The 24,570-nt window shown below is 50.3% G+C and overlaps 1 protein-coding gene across 3 annotated transcripts in view; it reads left to right on the top strand.

Moving 5' to 3' along the window:
• The window catches only part of LOC140395746 (glutamine-rich protein 2-like), a 342,552-nt gene that overhangs the window by 103,139 nt on the left and 214,843 nt on the right, over window positions 1-24,570 (top strand). For all 3 annotated transcript variants that reach the window (XM_072483896.1, XM_072483897.1, XM_072483898.1), the window contains exon 6: window positions 21,097-21,128. In XM_072483896.1, coding sequence (XP_072339997.1) covers window positions 21,097-21,128 — 32 coding nt within the window. The remainder of the gene's footprint in view (window positions 1-21,096; window positions 21,129-24,570) is intronic.

Genomic DNA, 24,570 nt, shown 5'->3' with positions numbered 1-24,570 from the left:
ACATTAACAATGTTCCATTAGCCCTTTATCTATAACCAAGTAAGTGGTTGGAATGAATTATTACCTCACTCTTTTGTGACTCTAATTATATTTTTAGCGGGCATACTGTCCGTATTTATTTTACTGTGGGTGGCATGGTAGCACAGTGGTTAGCACGGTTGCTTCACAGCGCCAGGGTCCCAGGTTCGATTCCCAGCTTGGGTCACTGTCTGTGCGGAGTCTGCATGTTCTCCCCGGGTCTGCGTGGGTTTCCTCCGGGGGCTCCGGTTTCTTACCACAAGTCCCGAAAGACACGCTGTTAGGTGAAAAAAGACACGCTGTTAGGTGAATTGGACATTCTGAATTCTCCCTCCGTGTACCCAAACAGGTGCCGGAGTGTGGCGACTAGGAGCTTTTCACAGTAACTTCATTGCAGTGTTAATGTAAGCCTACTTGTGACAACGAATAAAGATTAAAGCAGAGCTTTTAATAAAATTTCTGCCATAAATATGGACAATAACATATAACAATTTCTATGTTCATCACACAACAGGCCCTCTGTCCTCTGCTCCTGGAAATAGGACACGGGATAATTATGAGTTCAGTGTATTTCTTCAAATGCTGGAATTCAACCTGTTTTTGTTCAACCTCGGCCGTTCCTCATTCCCTCTCCTACCTCGGCCGTCCCTCATTCCCTCTCCTACCTCGGCCGCCCCTCATTCCCTCTCCTACCTCGGCTGTCCCTCATTCCCTCTCCTACCTCGGCCGTCCCTCATTCCCTCTCCTACCTCGGCTGTCCCTCATTCACTCTGCAACCCCGGCCGTCCCTCATTCCCTCTCCTACCTCGGTCATCCCTCATTCCCTCTCCTACCTCAGCCGTCCCTCATTCCCTCTCCTACCTCGGCCGTCCCTCATTCCCTCTCCTACCTCGGTCATCCCTCATTCCCTCTCCTACCTCGGCCGTCCCTCATTCCCTCTCCTACCTCGGCCGTCCCTCATTCCCTCTCCTACCTCGGCCGTCCCTCATTCCCTCTCCTACCCCGGCTGTCCCTCATTCCCTCTCCTACCTCGGTCATCCCTCATTCCCTCTCCTACCTCAGCCGTCCCTCATTCCCTCTCCTACCTCGGCCGTCCCTCATTCCCTCTCCTACCTCGGTCATCCCTCATTCCCTCTCCTACCTCGGCCGTCCCTCATTCCCTCTCCTACCTCGGCCGTCCCTCATTCCCTCTCCTACCTCGGCCGTCCCTCATTCCCTCTCCTACCTTGGCCGTCCCTCATTCCCTCTCCTACCTCGGCTGTCCCTCATTCCCTCTCCTACCTCGGCCGTCCCTCATTCCCTCTCCTACCTCGGCCATCCCTCATTCACTCTCCTATCTCGGCCGTCCCTCATTCCCTCTCCTACCTCGGCCGTCCCTCATTCCCTCTCCTACCTCGGCTGTCCCTCATTCCCTCTCCTACCTCGGCCGTCCCTCATTCCCTCTCCTACCTCGGCCATCCCTCATTCACTCTCCTATCTCGGCCGTCCCCCATTCACTCTGCAACCCCAGCCATCCTTCATTCCCTCTCCTACTTCGGCTGTCCCTCATTCACTCTCCTACCTCGGCCGTCCCTCATTCAGTCTGCAACCCCGGCCATCCCTCATTCCCTCTCCTACCCCGGCCAACCCTAAATCACCCTGCAACCTCGGCCGTCCCTCATTCCCTCTCCCAGTTCGGTCGTCCCTCATTCCCTCTGCAACCCCGGCTGTCCCTCATTCCCTCTCCTACCCCGGCTGTCCCTCATTCCCTCTCCTACCTCGGCCGTCCCTCATTCACTCTGCAACCTCGGCCGTCCCTCATTCACTCTGCAACCTCGGCCGGCCCTCATTCCCTCTCCTACCTAGATAATAAACCCAATGTGACTAAGGGGAAGAGTAGACAGGGAAGAGATGATGAACACAAAGGGACACGTGGTCTGAGGTGCATTTGTTTCAATGCGAGAAGTGTAGCAGGTAAGGCAGATGAATTTAGGGCTTGGATTAGTACCTGGGAATATGATGTTATTGGTATTACTGAGACTTGGTTGAGGATAGGGCAAGATTGGCAACTAAATATCCCAGGGCATAGATGCTTCAGGAGGGATAGAGAGGGAGGTAAAAGGGGTGGAGGAGTTGGATTACTGGTCAGAGATGATATCACAGCTGTGATTAAGGAGGGCACGATGGAGGATTCGAGCACTGAGTCAATATGGGTAGAGCTAAGAAATAGGAAGGGTGCAGTAACATTGTTGGGACTTTACTACAGGCCTCCCAAAAGCGAGCGTGAAGTAGAGGTACAAATATGTAGACAGATTACAGAAAAATGTGGGAGCAATATGGTGGTTGTGATGGGAGATTTTAACTTCCCCAACATTGAATGGGACTCATGTAGTGTTGGAGGCGTAGATGGAGCGGAATTTGTAAGGAGCATCCAGGAGAGTTTTTTAGAGCAGTATGTAAATAGTCCAACTCGGGAAGGGGCCGTACTGGACCTGGTATTGGGGAATGATCCCGGCCAGGTGGTTGAAGTTTCAGTCGGTGATTACTTTGGGAATAGCGATCACAATTCCGTAAGTTTTAGAATACTCATGGACAAAGACGAGAGTGGTCCTAAATGAAGAGTGCTAAATTGGGGAAAGGCCAAGTATAACAAAATTCATCAGGAGCTAGGGAATGTGGATTGGGAGCAGTTGTTTCAGGGTAAATCCACATTTGAAATGTGGGAGTCTTTAAAGGAAAGGTTGATTAGAGAGCAGGACAGACATGTTCCTGTGAAAATGAGGGATAGAAATGGCAAGATTAGGGAACCATGGATGACGGGTGGAATTGTGAGACTAGCTAAGATGAAAAAGGAAGCATACATAAGATCTAGGCGACTTAAAACTGATGAAGCTTTGGAGGAATATCGGGAAAGTAGGACAAATCTCAAACGCGCAATAAAGAGGGCTAAAAGGGGTCATGAAATATCTTTGGCTAACAGGGTTAAGGAAAATCCCAAAGCCTTTTATTCGTATATAAGGAACAAGAGGGTAACTAGAGAAAGGATTGGCCCACTCAAAGACAAAAGAGGGAATTTATGCGTGGTGTCAGAGGAAATGGGTGAGATTCTTTTTTTTTTAAATATGTTTTATTGAAATTTTTTTCCCAAACAACAATTTTTCCCCTCTTACAAAGCAAACGCAACAATAACAATACAGAAATTTTAAACAATACACAAGTAACAAAACCCCTTTATCTTTGACCTAAACTAAACTAAACCCCCCCCCCTCCCCCCCCCCTCCCCCTGGGTTGCTGCTGCTGGTCATCTGTCTTCCCTCTAACGTTCCCCTAGGTAGTCGAGAAATGGCTGCCACCGCCTGGTGAACCCTTGAGCCGATCCTCTCAGGGCAAACTTTATCTGCTCCAGTTTAATGAACCCCGCCATATCATTTACCCAGGCCTCCAGTCCGGGGTGTTTCGCCTCCTTCCACATGAGTAGGATCCTGCGCCGGGCAACTAGGGACGCAAAGGACACAACGTTGGCCTCTTTCGCCTCCTGCACTCCCGGCTCTTCCGCAACTCCAAATAGAGCTAGCCCCCAGCCTGGTTTGACCCGGGCCTTCACCACCCGCGAAATCACTCCCGTCACTCCCTTCCAGTGCCGGGCACGCCCAAAGCATATGTGCGTGGTTTGCCGGGCTCCCGCCACACCTCCCACATTTGTCCTCCACTCCAAAGAACCTGCTCAATCTTGCTCCCGTTATGTGTGCTCTATGTAGCACCTTAAATTGAATCAGACTAAGCCTGGCGCATGAGGAAGAGGAATTTACCCTGCTTAGGGCATCAGCCCACATACCCTCCTCTATCTCCTCCCCTAGTTCTTCTTCCCACTTTCCTTTTAATTCGCCCACTGACTCCTCCCCCTCTTCCCTCATCTCTCGGTAAATCTCTGACACCTTGCCCTCTCCGACCCACACCCCTGAAAGCACCCTGTCCTGTATCCCCTGTGTCGGGAGCAACGGAAATTCCCTCACCTGTTGTCTAGTAAACGCCCTCACCTGCATATATCTCAAGAAATTTCCCCGGGGCAACTTATACTTTTCCTCCAATGCCCCCAAGCTCGCAAAAGTCCCATCTATAAATAAATCTCCCACCCTCCTAATTCCCAACTGGTACCAGCTCTGAAATCCTCCATCCATTCTTCCTGGGGCGAACCTATGGTTGTTCCTGATTGGGGACCCCACCAGGGCTCCCCGCACCCCTCTCTGTCGCCTCCACTGTCCCCAGATATTCAATGTTGCCGCCACCACCGGGTTCATGGTAAACCTTTTAGGTGAGATCGGTAGCGGCGCCGTCACCAGCGCCTCTAAACTCGTCCCTTTACAGGACTTTCTCTCCAGTCTTTTCCAGGCCGCTCCCTCACCCTCCATCATCCATTTACGTATCATTGCCACATTGGCGGCCCAATAGTAATCGCCCAAGTTCGGTAGTGCCAATCCTCCTCTGTCCCTGCTACGCTGAAGGAACTCCCTCCTTACTCTCGGAACTTTCCCTGCCCACACGAAGCTCGTGATGCTCCTGTCTATTTTATTGAAAAAGGTCTTGGTGATTAGTATAGGGAGACATTGAAATACAAATAAGAACCTCGGGAGGACCATCATCTTAATTGCCTGCACCCTGCCCGCCAGCGATAGAGGCTGCATGTCCCACCTCTTGAAGTCCTCCTCCATTTGTTCTACCAATCGTGTCAGATTAAGTCTGTGCAAGGTTCCCCAGCTCCTCGCGATCTGAATCCCCAGGTATCGGAAGTTTCTTTCCACTTTCCTTAGAGGCAAGCCTTCTATCTCTCTACTCTGGTCCCCTGGATGTATCACAAATAATTCACTCTTCCCCATGTTTAGCCTATACCCCGAGAAATCCCCGAACCCCCTCAAAATTCGCATAACCTCCATCATCCCCCCCGCTGGGTCCGACACGTATAACAATAGGTCATCCGCGTATAACGAGACTCGGTGTTCTTCTCCCCCTCTAATCACCCCTCTCCATTTCCTGGAGTCTCTCAACGCCATGGCCAGAGGTTCAATTGCCAACGCGAACAACAATGGAGACAGCGGGCATCCCTGTCTTGTTCCCCTATATAGTCGGAAATACTCCGATCTATGTCGACCTGTAACTACGCTTGCCGTTGGAGCCCCATAAAGAAGTCTAACCCAGCTAATAAACCCGTTCCCAAACCCAAACCTCCTTAACACTTCCCATAAATACTCCCACTCCACCCTATCAAATGCCTTCTCTGCGTCCATTGCCGCCACTATCTCTGCCTCCCCCTCCACTGGGGGCATCATTATCACCCCTAATAGTCGTCGCACGTTAACATTCAGTTGTCTCCCTTTTACGAACCCTGTCTGGTCTTCGTGCACTACCCCCGGGACACAGTCCTCTATCCTCGATGCCAGTACCTTTGCCAACAATTTGGTGTCCACGTTCAATAATGAAATGGGTCTATAGGACCCGCACTGCAACGGATCTTTATCCCTCTTCAAAATTAACGATATCGTCGCCTCCGACATCGTTGGGGGTAGAGTCCCCCCTTTCCTGGCCTCATTGAACGTCCTCACCATCAACGGGGCCAACAAGTCCACATATTTTCTGTAATACTCCACCGGGAACCCGTCTGGTCCTGGGGCCTTCCCTGCTTGCATGCTTCCCAGTCCCTTAATAACCTCGTCCACCCCAATCGCTGCCCCCAGGCCTACCACCCCCCGCTCCTCCACTTTCGGGAACCTCAATTGGTCCAGGAACTGCCGCATCCCCTCCTCTCCCTCTGGGGGTTGAGACCTATACAGTTCCTCATAGAAGGTCTTGAACACCTCATTTATCTTTCCTGCCCTTCGCACCGTGTCTCCCCTTTCGTCTCTAATTCCTCCTATCTCCCTCGCTGCTGCCCTCTTTCACAATTGATGAGTCAACAGGTGACTAGCCTTTTCCCCATATTCATACCTCCTCCCCTGTGCCTTCCTCCACAGTACCTCCGCCTTTCTGGTGGTCAGAAGGTCAAATTCCGTCTGGAGTCGTCTCCTCTCCCTGTACAATTCCTCCTCCGGGGTCTCTGCAAATTCCCTATCCACCCTTAATCTCCCCCAGTAATCTTTCCCTTTCCTTGGCCTCGGTTTTCCTTTTGTGGGCCCCAATGGAGATCAGCTCTCCTCTGACCACCGCTTTTAGTGCTTCCCATACCACTCCCACAGGGACCTCGCCGTCGTCATTGACCTCCAGGTATCTCTCAATACACCCCCGCACTCTTGCACACACTCCCTCATCCGCCATCAGTCCCACATCTAATCGCCAGAGTGTTCTCTGCTCCCTTTCCTCTCCTAATTCCAGGTCCACCCAATGTGGGGCATGATCCGAAACCGCTATGGCTGAGTACTCAGCTTCTTCCACCCTAGAGATCAACGACATAGAACATAGAACAATACAGCGCAGTACAGGCCCTTCGGCCCACGATGTTGCACCGAAACAAAAGCCATCTAACCTACACTATACCATTATCATCCATATGTTTATCCAATAAACTTTTAAATGCCCTTAATGTTGGCGAGTTCACTACTGTAGCAGGTAGGGCATTCCACGGCCTCACTACTCTTTGCGTAAAGAACCTACCCCTGACCTCTGTCCTATATCTATTACCCCTCAGTTTAAGGCTATGTCCCCTCGTGCTAGCCATTTCCATCCACGGGAGAAGGCTCTCACTGTCCACCCTATCTAACCCTCTGATCATTTTGTATGCCTCTATTAAGTCTCCTCTTAACCTTCTTCTCTCTAACGAAAACAACCTCAAGTCCATCAGCCTTTCCTCATAAGATTTTCCCTCCATACCAGGCAACATCCTGGTAAATCTCCTCTGCACCCGTTCCAAAGCCTCCACGTCCTTCCTATAATGCGGTGACCAGAACTGTACGCAATACTCCAAATGCGGCCGTACCAGAGTTCTGTACAGCTGCAACATGACCTCCTGACTCCGGAACTCAATCCCTCTACCAATAAAGGCCAACACTCCATAGGCCTTCTTCACCACCCTATCTACCTGGGTGGCAACTTTCAGGGATCTATGTACATGGACACCTAGATCCCTCTGCTCATCCACACTTTCAAGAACTTTTCCATTAGCCAAATATTCCACATTCCTGTTTTTCCTTCCAAAGTGAATCACCTCACACTTCTCTACATTAAACTCCATTTGCCACCTCTCAGCCCAGCACTGCAGCTTATCTATATCCCTCTGTAACCTGCTACATCCTTCCACACTATCGACAACACCACCGACTTTAGTATCGTCTGCAAATTTACTCACCCACCCTTCTGCGCCTTCCTCTAGGTCATTGATAAAAATGACAAACAGCAACGGCCCCAGAACAGATCCTTGTGGTACTCCACTTGTGACAGAACTCCATTCTGAACATTTCCCATCAACCACCACCCTCTGCCTTCTTTCAGCTAGCCAATTTCTGATCCACATCTCTAAATCACCCTCAATCCCCAGCCTCCGTATTTTCTGCAATAGCCTACCGTGGGGAACCTTATCAAACGCTTTGCTGAAATCCATATACACCACATCAACTGCTCTACCCTCGTCTACCTGTTCAGTCACCTTCTCAAAGAACTCGATAAGGTTTGTGAGGCATGACCTACCCTTCACAAAGCCATGCTGACTATCCCTGATCATATTATTCCTATCTAGATGATTATAAATCTTGTCTCTTATAATCCCCTCCAAGACTTTACCCACTACAGACGTGAGGCTCACCGGTCTATAGTTGCCGGGGTTGTCTCTGCTCCCCTTTTTGAACAAAGGGACCACATTTGCTATCCTCCAGTCCTCTGGCACTATTCCTGTATCCAATGATGACATAAAAATCAAAGCCAATGGTCCAGCAATCTCTTCCCTGGCCTCCCAGAGAATCCTAGGATAAATCCCATCAGGTCCCGGGGACTTATCTATTTTCAGCCTGTCCAGAATTGCCAACACCTCTTCCCTACGTACCTCAATGCCATCTAATCTATTTACCTGGAGCTCAGCATTCTCCTCCACAACATTATCTTTTTCCTGAGTGAATACTGACGAAAAATATTCATTTAGTATCTCGCCTATCTCTTCAGACTCTACACACAACTTCCCATCCCTGTCCTTGACTGGTCCTACTCTGTCCCTAGTCATTCGCTTATTCCTGACATACCTATAGAAAACTTTTGGGTTTTCCTTGATCCTTCCTGCCAAATACTTCTCATGTCCCCTCCTTGCTCGTCTTAGCTCTCTCTTTAGATCCTTCCTTGCTACCTTGTAACTATCCACCGCCCCAACTGAAACTTCACACCTCATCTTCACATAGGCCTCCTTCTTCCTCTTAACAAGAGATTCCACTTCTTTGGTAAACCACGGTTCCCTCGCTCGGCACCTTCCTCCCTGCCTGACCGGTACATACTTATCAAGAACACGCAGTAGCTGATCCTTGAACAAGCTCCACTTATCCAGTGTGTCCAAAACTTGCAGCCTACTTCTCCACCTTATCCCCCCCAAGTCACGTCTAATGGCATCATAATTTCCCTTCCCCCAGCTATAACTCTTGCCCTGCGGTGTATACTTATCCCTTTCCATCCTTAACGTAAACGTCACCGAATTGTGGTCACTGTCCCCAAAGTGCTCACCTACCTCCAAATCCAACACCTGGCCTGATTCATTACCCAAAACCAAATCCAATGTGGCCTCTTGTTGGCCTGTCAACAAACTGTGTCAGGAAACCCTCCTGCACACACTGAACAAAAAACGACCCATCTAATGTACTCGAACTATATCTTTTCCAGTCAATATTTGGAAAGTTAAAGTCTCCCATAATAACTACCCTATTACTTTTGCTCTTATCCAGGATCATCCTCGCCATCCTTTCCTCTACATCCCTAGAACTATTTGGAGGCCTATAGAAAACTCCCAACAGGGTGACCTCTCCTTTCCTGTTTCTAACCTCAGCCCATACTACCTCGGAAGATGAGTCCCCATCTAGCATCCTCTCCGCCACCATAATACTGCTCTTGACTAGCAGCGCCACACCTCCCCCTCTTTTGCCTCCTTCTCTGAGCTTACTAAAACACCTAAACCCCGGAACCTGCAACATCCATTCCTGTCCCTGCTCTAACCACGTCTCCGAAATGGCCACAACATCGAAGTCCCAGGTACCAACCCATGCTGCCAGTTCCCCTACCTTATTTCGTATACTCCTGGCATTGAAGTAGACACACTTCAAACCACCTACCTGAACACTGGCCCCCTCCTGCGACGTCAAATCTGAGCTCCTGACCTCTATACTCTCATTCTCCCTTACCCTAAAACTACAATCCAGGTTCCCATGCCCCTGCTGCATTAGTTTAAACCCCCCCAAAGAGCACTAACAAATCTCCCCCCCAGGATATTTGTGCCCCTCAGGTTCAGATGTAGACCATCCTGTCTGTAGAGGTCCCACCTTCCCCAGAACGACCTTCCCAAAACAAAAAAATCTATCCGGGAGTACACTTTATGGACATGGGAGAAGAAGGAAAACTCCCGAGCCCTATGTCTAAGAAATCGCCATGGATCCACTCCCCCCATTTGGTCCATAAACCCCTTAAGCACCTTGGCCGCTGCCGGCCTTCTTCCGGTCCTTGAGCTGGATCTATCTAGCCCCGGGTCCAGCACCGTATTAAAGTCCCCTCCTAAAATCAAGTTTCCTACCTCCAGGTCCGGTATACGCCCCAGCATCCGTCTCATAAATCCCGCATCGTCCCAGTTTGGGGCATACACATTAACCAACACGACCTCCATTCCCTCCAGCCTGCCACTCACCATTACATATCTACCTCCGCTATCTGCTACGATGTTCTTTGCTTCAAATGCTACCCGTTTCCCCACCAAAATGGCCACCCCTCTATTCTTTGCATCCAGCCCTGAGTGGAACACCTGTCCCACCCATCCTTTCCTTAGCCTAACTTGGTCCGCCACCTTTAGGTGCGTCTCTTGGAGCATAACCACGTCTGCCCTTAGTCCTTTCAAATGCGCGAGCACTCTGGCCCTTTTTATCGGTCCGTTCAGGCCTCTCACGTTCCACGTGATCAGCCTCACTAGGGGGCTACCTGCCCCCCTCCCGTGTCGACTAGCCATTACCTTCTCTAGGCCAGTCCCATATCCCGCCTCCGCGCTCCCGCTCGCTCCCCCAGCGTCGCACACCATCCCCGCCCACCCACTCTTTAGCCATTTCCTTTTGGATTTCCGCAGCAGCAACCCAGTTGTCCCCCCCCCTCCCCCTCCCCGCTAGATCTCTTTCTAGCATGATTGCTCCCCCCATATTACTTCCGTAAGTCAACTGACTTCAACTGACCCCGGCTACTCCTGCTCACTCCTCGACCCCCCCCGTGTGGGGAACTCCCATCCGCCTTGCGCCTGTCTTCCCGCCTTATTCTTTCTGGCGCGGGAACATCCCTTTACCTGACCCGCCTCTTATGGCGCAGCTCCCTTTCCCCTCCCCCTCCCCTTCCCCATTCTCCAACTATGTCCCGTCTTTCCCCCCTCACCGGCGCCCACATTTCCCCAATGTCTCCCCCCTTCCCAATTTACTTCTCAATTAACTTCAACCATAACATTAACAATAACATTTCCTGCAGCATCAGTCCCTCAGTTCCGATCCAATTTCTCTTCTTTGATGAAGGTCCATGCTTCCTCCGCCGTCTCGAAATAATGGTGTCTCTCCTGATACGTGACCCATAGTCTTGCCGGCTGCAGCATCCCGAACTTCACCTTCCTTTTATGCAACACCTCTTTGGCTCGGTTGAAGCTCGCCCTCCTTCTCGCCACCTCCGCACTCCAATCCTGGTATACCCGTACCACTGCATTCTCCCATCTGCTACTCCGCACCTTTTTAGCCCATCTCAGGACCTCTTCTCTCTCCTTAAGGCGGTAAAATCGCACGATTATCGCCCTGGGTGGTTCTCCCACTTTTGGTCTTCTCGCCGGAATCCGATTTGCCCACTCCACCTCCAAGGGGCCCGTAGGGGCCTCAGCACCCATCAGTGAGCTCAGCATCGTACTTGCGTACGCTCCACAGTCCACTCCTTCCACACCCTCAGGGAGACCCTGTATCCGAAGGTTCTTCCTTCGCGCTCCGTTTTCTAGGGCTTCGATCCTATCAGTACACTTTTTATGAAGTGCCTCGTGCGTCTGTGTCTTAACCGCCAGGCCCAGGATCTCGTCCTCAATATCTGTCACCTTCTGCTCCACCACGCGGAGCTCTGTCTCCTGGGTCTTTAATGTCTCCTTGAGCCCCTCAATTGGCTGTAGCAACGGGGTCAGCACCTCCCTCTTCAGCAGCTCCACGCACCTTCTCACAATTTCATCCTGCTCAGGCCCCCATGTCGCCTGCGCTTTCTCTGCCGCCATCTTGTACTTCTCTCTTTCTGACCCTTTGGTCGACGATTCCTCGCGCTGCAGCCGCCGCCGCCGGTTTTTTCCTCCTTCGTTTGGGGGGGACTCCCTTCTCACACGCCCCACACCGGGTTGCGTCGTCGAAAAATTCCCCGTTGGGGCTCTTAAAAGAGCCCGAAGGTCCGTCGGAGCTGGAGCCGCCAAAGCGTGCGGCTAGCTAGGCATCACCGCAACCGGAAGTCCCTTCAGTGGCCTTGATGAGGTCTTTTCACAGTTGTTCCCTCTGCTGCTAGAATTCACCTTTGATACAGGCCCTCAGGTCAGATTGCAGCTTTAAGCTTGCCCTTCCCCCGCCTGCATGCTGGAAGCGGCCCTGTTTATCCTGCAGTTGCAGCCAAATCTTTTACTGTTTCTGCCGTGTCTGGCAACCCAGAGACATACCCTTCCTGGGGGACACTGTCGGGGGAATATTGCAGCCTTCTTCCCACACCGGGAAATGTCAAACAAATGCCGTGGGGGCCCTGTAAAAGAGCCCAAAAGTCCGTTCCAAGCGGGAGCTGCCGAATATGCGACCTAGCTCTGCATAGCCGCACCCGGAAGTCGAAATGGGTGAGATTCTTAATGAGTACTTTGCATCGGTATTCACCAAGGAGAGGGACATGACGGATGTTGAGGCTAGGGATGGATGTTTAAATACTCTAGGTCAAGTCATCCTAAGGAAGGGGGAAGTTTTGGGTATTCGAAAAGGCATTAAGGTGGACAAGTCCCCAGGTCCGGATGGGATCTATCCCAGGTTACTGAGGGAAGCGAGGGATGAAATAGCTGGGGCCTTAACAGATATCTTTCCAGCATCCTTGAGCACGGGTGAGGTCCCGGAGGACTGGAGAATTGCTAATGTCCCTTTGTTTAAGAAGGGTAGCAGGGATAATCCAGGGAATTATAGACCTGTGAGCTTGACGTCAGTTGGAGGCAAACTGTTGGAGAAGATACTGAGGGATAGGATCTATTCACATTTGGAAGAAAATAGACTTATCAGTGATAGGCAGCATGGTTTTGTGCAGGGAAGGTCATGTCTTACAAACCTAATAGAATTCTTTGAGGAAAGACAAAGTTAATTGATGAGGGAAGGGCTGTAGATGTCATATTAATGGACTTCAGTAAGGCGTTTGATAAAGTTTCCAATGGCAGGTTGATGGAAAAAGTCAAGTCGTATGGGGTTCAGGGTGTACCAGCTAGATGGATAAAGAACTGGCTGGGCAACAGGAGACGGAGTAGTGGTGGAAGGGAGTGTCTCAAAATGGAGAAAGGTGACTAGTGGTGTTCCACAGGGATCCGTGCTCGGACCACTGTTGTTTGTGATATACATAAATGATCAGGACGAAGGTATAGGTGGTCTGATTAGCAAGTTTGCAGATGATACTAAGATTGGTGGAGTTGCAGATAGCGAGGAGGACTGTCAGAGAATACAGCAAAATATAGATAGATTAGAGAGTTGGGCAGAGAAATGGCAGATGGAGTTCAATCCAGGCAAATGCGAGGTGATGCATTTTGGAAGATCTAATTCAAGAGCGGACTATACGGTCAATGGAAGAGTCCTGGGGAAAATTGATGTACAGAGAGATCTGGGAGTTCAGGTCCATTGTACCCTGAAGGTGGCAACGCAGGTCGATAGAGTGGTCAAGAAGGCATACAGCATGCTTGCCTTCATCGGACGGGGTATTGAGTACAAGAGTCAGCAGGTCATGTTACAGTTGTGTAGGACTTTGGTTAGGCCACATTTGGAATACTGCGTGCAGTTCTGGTCGCCACATTACCAGAAGGATGTGGATGCTTTGGAGAGGGTGCAGAGGAGGTTCACCAGGATGTTGCCTGGTATGGAGGGTGCTAGCTATGAAGAAAGATTGAGTAGATTAAGATTGTTTTCGCTGGAAAGATGGAGGTTGAGGGGGGACCTGATTGAGGTCTACAAAATTATGAGAGGTATGGACAGGGTGGATAGCAACAAGCTTTTTCCAAGAGTGGGGGTGTCAATTACAAGGGGTCACGATTTTAAGGTGAGAGGAGGAAAGTTTAAGGGAGATGTGCGTGGAAAGTTTTTTACGCAGAGGGTGGTGGGTGCCTGGAATGCTTTGCCAGTGGAGGTGGTAGAGGCGGGCACGATAGCATCATTTAAGATGCATCTAGACAGATATATGAAGGGCGGGGAACAGAGGGGAGTAGATCCTTGGAAAATACGTGACAGGTTTAGATAAAGGATCTGGATTGGCACAGGCTGGGAGGGCCGAAGGGCCTGTTCCTGTGCTGAAATTTTCTTTGATGTGGAGATGCCGGCGTTGGACTGGGGTGAGCCCAGTACGAAGTCTTACAAAACCAGGTTAAAGTCCAACAGGTTTGTTTCAAACACTAGCTTTCGGAGCGCTGCTCCTTCCTCCGGTGAATGAAGAGGTATGTTCCAGAAACACATATATAGACAAATTCAAAGATGCCAAACAATGCTTGGAATGCGACCATTAGCAGGTGATTAAATCTTTACAGACCCAGGGATGGGGTAACCACAGGTTAAAGAGGTGTGAATTGTGTCAAGCCAGGACAGTTGGTAGGATTTTGCAGGCCAGATGGTGGGGGATGAATGTAATGCGACATGAATCCCAGGTCCCGGTTGAGGCCGCACTCATGTGTGTGGAACTTGGCTATAAGCTTCTGCTCGGCGATTCTGCGTTGTCGCGCGTCCTGAAGGCCGCCTTGGAGAACGCTTACCCGGAGATCAGAGGCTGAATGCCCTTGATTGCTGAAGTGTTCCCCGACTGGAAGGGAACATTCCTGTCTGGTGATTGTCGCGCGATGTCCGTTCATTCGTTGTCGCAGCGTCTGCATGGTCTCGCCAATGTACCATGCCTCGGGACATCCTTTCCTTCCAGTGTGGGAAATAAGTTCCATCCCACCATCAGACTCACCATGGACTACTCTCCAAAATCAGTTGCATTCTTTGGCGCACTCATCTCCATCAAGGACGGTCACCTCAGCACTTCGCTTTACCGCAAGCCCACGGATAACCTCACGATGCTCCACTTCTCCAGCTTCCACCCTAAACACATTAAAGAAGTCATCCCCTATGGACAAGCGCTCCGTATACACAGGATCTGCTCAGACGAGGAGGTGCGTAACAGACATCTACAGACACTGAAAGATGCCCTCGTACGAATGGGATATGACACTCGACTCATCGATCGACAGTTCCAACGCGCCACAGCAAAAGACTGCACCGACCTCCTCAGAAGACAAACATGGGACACAACCGACAGAATACCCTTCGTCGTCCAGTACTTTCCCGGAGCAGAGAAACTACGACATCTTCACAGCCTTCAACACGTCATCGATGAAGATGAACATCTTGCCAAGGTCATCCCCACACCCCCACTACTTGCCTTCAAACAACCCCGCAACCTCAAACAAACCATTGTTTGCAGCAAACTACCCAGTCTTCAGAACAGTGACCACGACACCACACAACCCTGTCATGGCAATCTCTGCAAGACGTGCCAGATCATCGACATGGATACCACCATTACACGTGAGAACACCACCCACCAGGTACGCGGTACATACTCGTGCGACTCGGCCAACGTTGTCCACCTCATACACTGCAGGAAAGGATGTCCCGGAGCGTGGTACATTGGCGAGACCATGCAGACGCTGCGACAACGAATGAAAGGACATCGCGCGACAATCACCAGGCAGGAATGCTCCCTTCCAGTCGGGGAACACTTCAGCAGTCAAGGGCATTCAGCCTCTGATCTCCGGGTAAGCGTTCTCCAAGGCGGCCTTCAGAATCGCCGAGCAGAAACCTATCGCCAAGCTCCGCACACATGAGTGCGGCCTCAACCGGGACCTGGGATTCATGTCGCATTACATTCATCCCCCACCATCTGGCCTGCGAAATCCTACCAACTGTCCTGGCTTGAGACAATTCACACCTCTTTAACCTGGGGTTACCCCATCTCTGGATCTGTAAAGACTTAATTAACTGCAAATGCTCGCATTCTAAGCATTGTCTGGCATCTTTGAATTTGTCTATATATATGTTTCTGGAACATACCTCTTCATTCACCTGAGGAAGGAGCAGCGCTCCGAAAGCTAGTGACATCGAAACAAACCTGTTGGACTTTAACCTGGTGTAAGACTTCTTACTGTAACTTTCTTTGTTCTTTGTTCTCTGCAAGCACTGTCTGCATCTACAGAGGAAACATCTTTAGCTGTACAATCACCTTTACTGATTTCCACATCACAGAATTGTTACAGCTCAGAACAAAGCCATTCAGCCCCTCCTGTCTAGTGGCTCTGCGAATGAGTAATTAACTGAAAGCTATTCTCCCACCTTCTCCCCAAACCCTGCACATTCTTCCTTTTCAGAAAACACTCCAATTCCCCTTTGAATGCTTCAATTGGACCAGTCCCAACACAATGCATTGCAGACCCAAACCACTCGTTGTGTGAAAAAGATTTTTCTCGTATCACTTTTGCTTTTTCAAATAACTTTAAATCTGTGCCCTCTGATTCCCAACCCATTCATGAGCGGAAACAATTTCTCCCATCTCGAAATAATCTCTCAGCCTTCTCTCCAAGGAGAACTATTAGACTCAAAAAATTAGACAAGGATCAAGCGTTGAATTCAGTCCATATGATTTATTAAACATTGTAAAATGGCCGGGAGAGTTCCGCCTTAGCCTCCGCCTTAGCCTCCAATTAGGGAGATAAAACTCAGCGGCTTACAGACACGAGGGCACAAGTTATATACATTTTTAGACAGTCTTTATCACTCCTCTTTGCCACTCCCACTATTCTGTAGCCTAGGTCTTCCCTAACAAGTAAAGTTTATTCAAGACCCTCAAGATCTCCATGGTGACGCTATTCTCCTTAATATCCAAGGAGTCTCCCGTGACCTTTAGAATTGGTAACAAGTCCCACTTCTGGATATTTGCTGGCTGGAGACGCCTTCACCCAGGAGGGGAGGAATTTATGGCTTCCAATTCCTTTCCTATGATAACGGCTATTGCCAACAGCTTGCATTCTTATGAAAATAAAGAGGAAGTCTCTTATCAACTATTGGCCATGAGGCCCCAAAAAACTTCTTACTGTGAACCTAAAAGCTGCCTTGAACCATTTTACTTTTAATACAAAGGATGATATGGTCACCATTCCTAATTCACTGAATATTTTATAATGCTTGTTGTATTCAATCATAATTCAAATTATACTTAAGGTTACACAAGGTATGTCCTTAACATAAGTGTGTATTCATGATCATAGTCCTCCACTAATTATTGTTTCTGCTGATTGCAAAAGTAGAACAGTCCAGTTGCCTTGATGGATTAACACTCCTGTGATAATTGTCGGTCCTTCGTTTGTCTGGCCTCCAGTCCTTGAGTCAATGGGTGCCATAAATACTTTTTGGTTTATTGAAAGCCTCATTCAGCTAGGCCATTCAGATAACACGTAGTCTGCAAACACCCGACCAGTTCTGTTATCGCAAGCCGAGGACCCTGTCTGCTGCCTCTAGGTTATCTCCACTGGACAACCGGACAGATGTAGCTGGGCAAAAGTTAAGTTTCTGCCAGAAAGCCATAAGTTATTTCTGAAGACAAATAAAACAACAGCTTACTGAGCTGGAACTAATGTCATTTGTGGCCATGAGCGACTCCTGGGAGTGAGCATAGCAGATAGGAGGGACCAGCCTCCTCAGGTTATGTCTCGTTTGCATGTTTTGTCCAAAATTATGTTCAGCGGAATTAACAGACAATTTGTTCTGACCAATACAAAATGGAGGAACAATCCAAAATAATATTAATCTTTATTATTGTCACAAGTAGGCTCACATTGACACTGCAATGAAGTTACTGTGAAAATCCCCTAGTTGCCACACACTGGCCATGATTCTCCGCTCCCGCGCCGGTTGGGAGAATTGGCTGGCGCGCCATTTTTCCCCGCGACGCCGGTCCGACGCCCTCCCGCGATTCACCCAAGCTGCGGGAATGGCCCCGTCGGGTTCTGCGCGGCGCAGGCCGGAGAATCGCTCGGGACACCCAAAATGGCGATTCTCCGCTCTCCCCGCTATTCTCCGGCCCGGATGGGCCGAGCGGCCTGCCCAAAACGACGGCTTCCCGCCGGCGCCGTCCACACCTGGCCGCTGCCGACGGGAACAGCGCGGGAACGCTGGGGGGGCGGCCTGTGGGGGGGCGAGGGGGGGTTCTTTCACCGGGGTTGCACTCAAAAGGGGTCTGGCCCGCGATCGGTGCCCACCGATCGGCGGGCCGGCCTCTCTGAAGGAGAACCTCCTTTCCTCCGCGCCCCGCAAGATCCATCCGACATCTTCTTGCGGGGCGGCCTCGGGGAGGACGGCAACCTGCGCATGCACGGGTGACGCCAGGTATGCGGCGCCGCTTTCATGCGGTGCCAATGCCCGGCACGCGCTGACAACGCTGCTTTAGCGACACGCCCCCCGAGTTTCTCGCGGCCCCGATCCTAGCCCATTTTCGGGCCCTGAATCGGTCGAGATCGGGGCCGTTTCGCGCCGTCGTGAACCTCGACGGCCTTCACTACGGCATGGGCACTTAATCGCGGGAGCGGAGAATCGCGCCCACTGTTCAAATACACTGAGGGAGAATTCAGAATGTCCAATGCACCTAAAAAGAACGAAAATGGAGAAATACCTAAATTCAGAATTCTTTAGAACAGTCCCAACCTCTCCAATGTATCCTCATTACTGAAGTTTCTCATCACTGAACCATTCTTGTAAACCTCTCCTGCTCTCTCCAGTGTGTTCACATCCTTCCTATAGTGTGATGCCCAGAACTGTGCACAATATTCCAGCTGAGGTCTAACTTGTGTCTTGTATAAATTCAGTGCAACCTCCTTGCTCTTGTACTCAATGTCCCAAATAATAAAACCCAGAATACTCTCTGCTTCAGTACCTGCTCTCTCACCGGTCCTTCACCTTCAATGATCTGTGCACGTCGACACCCAGGCCCCTAGGTTCCTGCCCCCTGATTAGAATTGTACCCTTTATTTTATATTGTCTCTCCATGTTCTTCCCATCAAAATTCATCACCTCACACTTCTCCACATTGAACTTCATCTGTCACCTGTCCACCCACTCCATCAACTTGTCTATATCTTTGAAATTCTACACTGTCCTCAATACTTCAGATTTTCACGTCATCTGCAAATTTTAAAACACGGTTCCATTGTAAGGACTGTGGAATTATTTATTACCCTTAGGGTGCCTGCCACATGTTCAGCTGGGACCAGGAATGGAGGCGAGGAAAGACAACGATTGTAAAAATATTCTTTTATATTTTCTGCATTTTGTTTGTAAATTTCAGTAGAATAGATTTTTAAACATGGCCATTATTCAGCTTAAAAAAGTAAATTAATTCATATTTTAAGGTCTTTTGTAGATTAGTGGTAATTTCCCATTCGATTGCTCCCATTCCAAGGAATGAAAGAGTCCTCCATTCATTTGTAACGCTGTCATTTATTTTAAACTGGATTTTGTTCTCCAGCTGATGCCGAGTCCAGAGGTGTTCAACGCATCAAAATATCCGGAGCCGGATTCTCCGTTTCAGGGACTATGTCCCAACGCCGTCGTAAGAACTGTGGCCTTTCACAACAGAAAAACTGGCGTGAAAAGGCCCCATATTCACAGCCCTGCAAGGGGCTGGCACTAAATCGCACACCTTTTGCTGCAGATACGGGCCCCGCACTTCTGGGTCAGAGGCTGCACATGCGCACGGCGGCGGCCTCCAACGGCCGCACCGTGCTCCATGGCGGACTCAGACCACGGAGCTGAACCTCCTAAATAGTGCTCCCGATCGGCAGCGGGCCGTCCCTGACCGCCCGGCCAAAAATAGCCCGGTCCCTTATGAGGCCCCCCTGCCCTCGGATCAGCCCGCCCTTCACCAGGGCGGCCGCGGACTGAGTCCACAGCCGCCACGCGAGTATCCCGACTGGCAGAAGCACATTAGATCCACGCCATTGGGACTTTGGCGGGTCAGGGGCGAAGAATGACGGGGCGGACCCCCAGCAATGGCCGCAGGTAGGAGATATGCGGCCTCAATATGCCGCTTTTCAGGGCCGGAGAATCGGAGAACCGCTTTCGGGCCCGATTCCATGCACGGAAGTGGACTCTCCGCCCCGGCGCCGGACGCGATTTCGACGTCGGGATGCGGAGAATCCAGCCCCCTTTCTCCTGGATGTTGCACTCTACAAGGTTGAAGTCCTCTCTCTGTCTAATCTTACCAATATTGGGATAGTCGGGAGTGGAGCTTGAGTAAAGTTTTTGCCATTGGACCCAACAATCATCAACCACATCACAAGAGACAAGTTGTAAAGTTCACAACATTTAAGAGTTTGAGCAAAAGGGCTCTTTACACAATGATGAATGAGGATTGTCCATTCTCCAAGACATAGAAAAATGTATCTTATCCCAGTGGAAACAAATCCCAGCGTCACATGGGCCACCTCGTAATGACAGAAAGATAAAAATATAAAGTACATCATTTCCACTCATTTAAACATTCCCCACGTGAGGAGTTTGAGATTGATGTTTAAGGATAGTTCAACTCATCTCTAACTTATTTTCACCATGTTCTTCCTCTTCACACCCAGTCATATATCTATGTCCATGGCTCCTCGGCCATTCTGTGTATGGTTTTTTTGTAAATTTGTCTTTTTAAAATTCATTTATGGGATGTGGGCGTCGCTGGTTAGGCCCAGCATTTATTGCCCATCCCTAATTGCCCTTCAGAAGGTGGTAGTTAGCTGCCTTCTCGAACCGCTGCAGTCCCTGAGGTGTAGGTACACCATCTGTGCTGTTAGGTTCCAGGATGTTGCCCCAACGATAGTGAAGGAACGACGATATATTTCCAAGTCGGGGTTGTGCATGAATTGGAGGGGAACCTCTAGGTGGTGGGGTTTCCCAGGTATCTGCTGCTCTTGTCCTTCTAGATGGGAGTGGTCGTGGGTTTGAAAGGTGCTGTCTAAGGAATCTTGGTGAGTTCCTGCAGTGCATCTTGTAGATGGTACACACGGCTGCCACTGTGCGTCGATGGTGGAGGGTTTGAATGTTTGTGGAAGGGGAGCAATCAAGCGGGGCTGCTTTGTCCTGGATGGTGTTGAGCTTCTTGAGTGTTGTTGGAGCTGCTCATCCAGGCAAGTGGGGAGTATTCCATCACACTCCTGACTTGTGCCTTGTAGATGGTGGACAAGCTTTGGGAGGGTCAGGAGGTGAGTTACCCACCGTAGGATTCCCAGCCTCTGACCCGTTCTTGTAGCCACAGTATTAATGTGGCTGGGTCCAGTTCAGTTCCTGATCAATGGTAACAGCCAGGATGTTGATTGTGGGGATTCAGCGATGGTAATGCCATTGAATGTCAAGGGGCGATGGTCAGATCCTCTCTTGTAGGAGATGGTCATTGCCTGGCACTTGTGTGGTGTGAATGTAACTTGCCCCTTGTCAGCCCCGAGCCTGGATATTGTCCGGGTCTTGCTGCATTTGGACAGGGACTGCTTAAGACTACCCAATATGTCACACTCATTAGACTTTGCCAGTGTCTGCTGCATCACTAACTCTGTGTAATTGTTTATTTCTCTTTAATCCCCATCAATTGCAATCTCAGAGAGTGGACAGACGGATCAGCATGGTGTTCAGGTAAGTGAAGATTATGTCTTATGTTTGAACATGATTCCAGTTCGGTTTTACAGGGCAATTGGAAAGATTATTCTACCATTATGTGGGTATCTGAAATGTTTTGTTTAAGAATGGTTTGTTTAACTATTTATAGAGAAACAGCAGCAGGAGGTGAGAAAGTGAACAATATAGAGAGACTATCCGACAGTGTAACAGTGATCTGCATCTTACGCCAAATCCTTACAATACTCACCCACCCACCTGACCATTCACGTGTGTCACTGGCATGGCCGCTGACTATTCACGTGTGTCACTGGCATGGCCGCTGACTATTCACGTGTGTCACTGGCATGGCTGCTAACCATTCACGTGTGTCATGGCTGTGGATATTGCCAATCTCGAGTTGCTTTGAGAAGATGGTGACAACTTTTCTCCAGGTGTAACTCCACCCTCCCACAGAGAAGATCACAGCCGAAACTAACCAATTAAGAAACAGCTCTCAGCAAACAGCTGCCAATAAAACAAGCAGCAAGTTTGGAAAGGGGGTCAATGACTTTACATCAATAGTGGAGGAGTAGGCCAGCGATCCCACTTTCCGGCTTGACGCACATAATCTGGACTCCCTTGTAAATTAAAAATCTGTCTCACTCAGTCTTGAATATAATCAACGAGCCGGATTCCCACCGCTCTCTGGGAACAGAATTCCGAGCCAGAGTTCCCACCGCTCTCTGGGAACAGCATTCCGAGCCACAGTTCCCACCGCCCTCTGGGAACAGAATTCCGAGCCGTATTCCCACCGCTCTCTGGGAACAGAATTCCGAGCCACAGTTCCCAACGCCCTCTGGGAACAGAATTCCGAGCCGGAGTTCCCACCGCTCTCTGGGAACCGATTTCCGAGCGGAGCTCCCACCGCTGTCTGGGAAGAGAATTCCGAGCCAGAGTTCCCACCGCCCTCTGGGAACAGAATTCCGAGCCGGAGTTCCCACTGCTCTCTGGGAACCGATTTCCGAGCGGAGCTCCCACCGCTGCCTGGGAAGAGAATTCCGAGCCGGAGTTCCCACCGCTCTCTGGGAAGAGAATTCCGAGCCGGATCTCCCACCGCTCTCTGGGATCCCATTTCTGGGCCGGAGCTCCCACCGCCCTCTGGGAAGAGAATTCCGAGCCGGAGTTCCCACCGCTCTCTGGGAACCGATTTCCGAGCCGGAGCTCCCACCACTCTCTGGGAAGAGAATTCCGAGCCGGAGCTCCCACTGCTCTCTGGGAAGAGAATTCCGAGCCGGATCTCCCACCGCTCTCTGGGATCCCATTTCCGGGCCAGAGCTCCCACCGCCCTCTGGGAAGAGAATTTCGAGCCGGAGCTCCCACCGCTCTGTGGGAACAGAATTCCACACTAACCACCCTCAGAGAAGACATTCCTCCTCATGTCCATCTTAAATTCCAAACTCTTATTCTAAAATTGGTCGCCCTATATTCCCATACAAGAGGAAACATCTTTTCTATTTGTCCATGGGGGATGTGGGCATCGCTGGGCCAGCATTTATTGCCCATCGCTGAAAGCAGTGAAGAGTGAACCACATTGCTGTGGGTCTGGAGATACGTGTAGGCCAGACCGGGTAAGGACGGCAGATTTCCTTCCCTAAAGGCCATTAGGGAGCCAGGTAGATTTTTACAACAATCGACAATGGTTTCATGGTCATCAGTAGACTTTTAATTCCAGGTTTTTATTGAATTCAAATTCACCATCTGCCCTGGTGATATTTGAACCTGGGTCCCAGAGCTTTACCTGGTCCAGTGACAATTCAGTACGGCACTGCCTCTCCTCTTCCCAGCATCTACCTTGTCAAGCCCTCTCAAAATCTTATGTTTTCTTAAGATCACGTCTCTTCTAAACTCCAGTGAGTACAGGTACTTCCTCATTAGACAAACCCCCTCACCCCAGGGACCAGCCTAATGAATCTTCTCTGAACTTCCTCCAATGCAAATATAATCACCCCTAAATTAGGGAGACCAACCTGCACCAATACCCGAGGTGTGGCCTTCTAAACTCCAATGAGTACAGACCCAGAGTCCTCAACCGTTCCTCATACGACAAGCTCTTCATTCCAGGGATCATTCTTGTGAACCTCCTCTGGACCCTTTCCAAGGCCAGCACATCCTTCCTTAGATACGGGGCCCAAAACTGCTCACAATACTCCAAATGGGGTCTGACCAGAGCCTTATACAGCCTCAGAAATACATCCCTGCTCTTGTATTCTGGCCCTCTTGACATGAATGCTAACATTGCATTTGCCTTCCTAACTGCCGACTGAACCTGCACGTTAACCTTAAGAGAATCGTGAACAAGGACTCCCAAGTCCCTTTGTGCTTCTGCTTTCCGAAGCATTCCCCATTTAGAAAATAGTCTGTGCCTAAATTCCTCCTTCCAAAGTGCACAACCTCACACTTTTCCACATTGTATTCCATCTGCCACTTCATTGCCCGCTCTCCTAGCCTGTCCACGTCCTTCTGCAGCCCCCTTGCTTCCTCAATACTACCTGTCCCTCTACAGATCTTTGTATCATCTGCAAACCAGCAACAGTGCCTTCAGTTCCTTCTTCCAGATCATTATGTATATTGTGAAAAGTTGTGGTCCCAGCACAGACCCCTGAGGCACATTAGTCACTGGCTGCCATCCTGAAAAAGACCCCTTTATCCCCACTCTCTGCCTTCTGCCAGTCAGCCAATCCCAGTCAGCCAATCCTCTATCCATGCCAGGATCTTACCCTGAACACCACGGGCTCTGAACCTATTTAACTGTCTCCTCTGCGGCACCTTGTCAAAGGCCTTCTGGAAATCTATCGGAACGCTCCCGCTCTGGGAATGCTCCCGCTCTGGGAATGCTGCCGCTCTGGGAATGCTCCCGCTCTGGGAACGCTCCCGCTCTGGGAATGCGCCAGCTCTCGGAACACTCCCGCTCTGGGAACGCTTCCGTTCTCGGAACGCTCCCGCTCTGGGAACGCACCCGCTATCGGAATGCTCCCGCTCTGGGAACGCTCCCCCTCTGGGAACGCTCACGCTCGGGGAACGCTCCCGCTATCGGAACGCTCCCGCTCTCGGAACGTTCACGCTCTGGGAGCGCTTCCGCTCTGGGAACGCTCCCGCTCACGGAACGCTCCCGCTCTGGGGATGCTCCCTCTCTGGGAACGCTCCCGCTATCAGAACGCTCCCGCTCTGGGAACGCTCCCGCTATCAGAGCGCTCTCGCTCTGGGAACGCTCCCGCTCTGGGAACGCTCCGGATTAAAAAAATAAAAGTTCAGATTTCAGGTATTTGGGATTTAAGGGGGACTCGAAAGGTTTGCACTCGTTAGAAGATAAAGTGAAAGCGGTGAAAGAGGTCCTTGCGCTGAGGAATGGCACGGAACTGTAATAGTTTCTGGGCCTGGTCAGTTACTGTGGCCGGTTCAGCCCTCATTTGGCAACTGT

The sequence above is a fragment of the Scyliorhinus torazame genome, chromosome 18 (genome assembly GCF_047496885.1).
Source record: "Scyliorhinus torazame isolate Kashiwa2021f chromosome 18, sScyTor2.1, whole genome shotgun sequence".
Lineage (NCBI taxonomy): Eukaryota > Metazoa > Chordata > Chondrichthyes > Carcharhiniformes > Scyliorhinidae > Scyliorhinus > Scyliorhinus torazame.
This window is presented reverse-complemented; position numbering and strand designations above follow the sequence as displayed.